The sequence below is a fragment of the Empidonax traillii genome, unplaced genomic scaffold, assembly GCF_003031625.1.
Source record: "Empidonax traillii isolate 1590-97213 ecotype Southwest subspecies unplaced genomic scaffold, ASM303162v1 scaffold7634:size15065, whole genome shotgun sequence".
NCBI classification, from domain to species: Eukaryota; Metazoa; Chordata; class Aves; order Passeriformes; family Tyrannidae; genus Empidonax; species Empidonax traillii.
The window spans coordinates 11,443-15,065 of record NW_020962625.1 but is presented as its reverse complement, the minus strand read 5'-3'; the positions used below and the strand labels follow the sequence as shown (position 1 = coordinate 15,065).

Here is a 3,623-nt window from a genome sequence, read left to right as displayed (position 1 = left end):
GCCCGTCGGAAACCGCCTCCAAGGACTCGGGGCTCGCCCGCCCCCTCGGCCACGACGAGGCCCTGGCGGCCTCCTGCAAGCTGCCCGTGCTGGAGGAGACCTCCAAGAACAAGGTGGCCTCGTGGCTGAGCTCCAACAGCGTGGCTGAGGGCTTCCAGGACGGCGACAGCAGCTCGTCCTTCCGCGGGGGCGAGGCGGGAGACACCAAGCCTGTGAAGGTGGAAAACCCTGGGGAGAGGGAGAAGGGATGCGTTCCCACCCCAGGAGAGATGAACAGAGAGATGAAGGCAGCCAAGAAGGAGGTAAGGGAGGAGTGTGGGAGTGAGGGAGTCAAAGGGTGCTGAGGAATGATGGCTGGCATTTCGGGGAGCTCCAAAAGGGAGAGATTTGAATCTTCTCTGCTCCTCCCCCCTGCAGGAACCTGAGGAACCGACCAAAATCACGGGGTAAGATTCCTGACACGGTGTTGCCCTGTCCTTGCCTGGCCTGTGGACGCTCCCCTGGCAGCCCAGGCGTGACCCCTGTTGTCCTGGCCCCGCAGGCTGAGCATGCCGGGCCGGAGGTACGGATACAACCCCTGCCCCCCGAAGCTGGAGGGCATCCGGCGACCCCTGAGCCGCACGGCGCTGCTGCAGAGCCGGCGCCACTCCCTGCCCCTGCAGCCCCCCAGCGAGGTAAGGGGGACCCCCGGGCTGGCAGGGGGCCTGGCTCTGCCCCTTCCCCTGGAACCAGCTCCAGGACGACCTTGAACCTCAGTTTTGGGGGGTTTTCTGCCGTTTCTGTCCCTGGCTGAGCACTGGATTTGTGGCTGTCACTGCGATTTCCTGGGGGGCAAAGGTGGTTTCCTTTGGATTGTGGGGGCGTTTCTTGGGTCCGAAAACCCTTGAAAAAAAACCATGAGAGTGCAGAATTTGGACCATGTTCCAGTGGGACTGGAGCACCTTGGTCTGCACACCTGGCAGAACCATCTGGGGACAGTCCTTGTTTTTTGGGGCGAAAGGGGAGGCTTGGATGTGGCTCAGGAGCTGTTCCTGCCCCCAGGACGTGCTGACGCTGCTGAGCAGCACCGACAGTGACGGTGAGAACGGGCAGGTCCCGGCGGGGCAGGCCCCGGGCACCGCCAACGACAGCGACGACATCCAGACCATCTCGTCGGGCTCTGAGGAGGAGGAGGACAAGAAAAACCCCTCGTTGGGGTCAGGTGAGGGGAAGGGAAGGGCTGAGGGTGGGGAGTGGGGCTGGAGAGCACCGGGAAGGGCTGGTGAGGCCACAGCAGCGCCGAGCACGGCCCGTCAGCTCCTGCTGCATCCAATGGCCCAGGGCTGAACCTTCCCTGCTGGGTTTTGGAGATAAAACCGCGAAATCTCGCCCTCAAACCCAGGTATTTTGGGGGGATTGCGAGAAAAAGCAACTGTGAGGCTTCTGGTGGGTGTGAGGCTTGGCTGGGTGGATTCCAGGAGCCATCCCGGGGTGGTGGTTCAGGTGTGGTGGTTCGTTACCCCCGAGTGGAGCAGGAAGGGGGAAACGAGCAGGGCTGGGGGTTCCTCCTCTGGCAGCTGCCGTGTGGTGGCAGGTCCCGTGAAGAGGCAGGTGGCTGTGAAATCCACCCGAGGCTTCGCCCTGAAATCCACCCACGGCATCGCCATCAAATCCACCCCGCTGGCCGCGGGCGACAAGGGCGAGAGCGCGGGGCCCGTGCGCAGGAGCACGCGGCAGTTCTACGACGGCGAGGAGAACTGCTACATCATCGACGCCAAGCTCGAGGGCAACCTGGGCCGCTACCTCAACGTGAGCGAGCTGGGCATGGCGGGGGCAGGGGCCTCGGGGGGCTGTGCCCACCCCAGAGCGGCGGGAAAGGGCAGGGGGAGGAGGCTGATCCGCCCCCAGAGCGGAACAGGAGCTGCTCTGGCCCTGTCTGTCCTTCCAGCCCTGTCCGTCCTTCCAGCCCCGTTTTACCTGTGGGGGTGGGTGGTGGGACTCGGCCTGTTCCAGCAGGATCCCGCTGGACAGGCGGGCACGGCAGGAATGCTGCCTGTTGGGGAGGGCTGTGCAGGGCTGGCTGCTCTGCCTGCCTGGCAGCGGCTCAGCCCGTCCCCGTTGCCGTTACAGCACAGCTGCTCCCCCAACCTCTTCGTGCAGAACGTCTTCGTGGACACCCACGACCTTCGCTTCCCCTGGGTCGCCTTCTTCGCCAGCAAGTGAGTCCTGGAGGGCTGAGGCTTCCTGGGGCTCGCTGGGACCCGGCTCCGTGGCCAGGGCTGGGTGTTCCCCACTCCTGGTAACCCCATTCCCAGTTTAACCCCATCCTGAGCAGGGAAAACCTTGGGAGGTGAGGCAGGTGAGATCCTCTCTCCTGTGCTGAGGATCCTGGTGTGATTTCCCTCAGCTTTAGACCTTCCCAAAGGGCAGGGAGAAGCACAGAGCAGCCAAATTCCCAGCTTGGTTTTGCTGTGGTGAATCCCTGCCACGTTCCAGCTCCTCTGTGAATCCCCACGGGAATGATTCATCAGGAACTTTGTCCCTTTGCTCTCCAGCTGCTCCACCCTTGTCCCAGGGGCAGCTGGACTGGTCCAGAGAGGTCACAGGGAGCGTGGCTCCCTTCCATCATCCCCTTCTGCTCTTTCCTGGCGTTGCCTCTTCACCCATCCCGTGTGTTTCCTCTTCCCAGGAGGATCCGGGCGGGCACGGAGCTGACGTGGGATTACAACTACGAGGTGGGGAGCGTGGAGGGCAAAGAGCTGCTGTGCTGCTGCGGGGCCATCGACTGCCGGGGCCGCCTGCTCTGAGCCCGCCCTGCTGCCACCACCCTGGTGCTTCCCTCGGGGAGGGAAATGGTTCTCAAGAGGTTCTGTGTTCTCCTGTTCGCTTGGGAAGTTACGGCTGGGCGCGGGGCGGGAAGGGAATCTGGCTGTGCTCAGGGGGGCATTCCCAGCCCCTGGGCTTCTCCCACCTTCCAGAGGCTCCGGTTACCACGACAACCTCTCTCAGGAAAGGAGCTTTGCCTGCTCTCTTCCAGCTCTCCACCAAACTTGAGGCACAACCCCCTTGTTTTCCAGCAGGAAGCACTTCCCCAAGACTCCCAGCTTGGTGGTTGGGACTGAGGCCTGGGAAGTGGGAGGGAGAGGGTGTTGGAATCCCAGCACAGTGGGACCAATCCCGATTTCTGTGACACGAATCATCTGTGAGATGATGTTGTAAAGAATCTTTTGTTCTTTTGATTGTTAAAAAAGCAATAAAATTAATGTTTTTCTATTAAAAATCATCTACCATGGCCTTCAGGCAGTGAAGAGCCCTGGAAGAGCAGCACTGAACCACTTCCCACCATCCTTGTTTCTGTGGGGTTTGCAGGAAAAGCGCCAGAGGCCCCGGGAACAGGGGTAAGGAGCTCCCACATTTTCACCTTTCCTTCACCTTTCCTCCACCTTTCCTCAAAACAAACACTCCTTAAATCCCTCACTTGGAAAAATTAAACAGAAACGGGCTGGAACTTTCTCGAGGAAACAGATCCATCTGTTCCCATCTCCAGCCTTCCCAGAACGTCCCTGTAGGCTGGAAACACTTGAGTTTAAGCTTAAAGTCCTGCACTGAAGAGCTGCTGGGACAGCCTTGAACTCGATTTAGGC

At 61.0% G+C, this 3,623-nt stretch overlaps 1 protein-coding gene across 1 annotated transcript; it reads left to right on the top strand.

Moving 5' to 3' along the window:
- The first annotated feature begins 12 nt into the window (after positions 1 to 12).
- On the top strand, positions 13 to 3,419 carry LOC114073634 (histone-lysine N-methyltransferase SETDB1-like). Its single transcript, XM_027911361.1, has 7 exons — positions 13 to 302; positions 418 to 446; positions 542 to 674; positions 1,042 to 1,201; positions 1,574 to 1,788; positions 2,110 to 2,198; positions 2,669 to 3,419. The coding sequence occupies exons 1-7, from the start codon at positions 270 to 272 to the stop codon at positions 2,784 to 2,786; spliced, it is 777 nt and encodes a 258-aa protein (XP_027767162.1). The 5' UTR covers positions 13 to 269; the 3' UTR covers positions 2,787 to 3,419.
- The last annotated feature ends 204 nt before the right edge of the window (positions 3,420 to 3,623 follow it).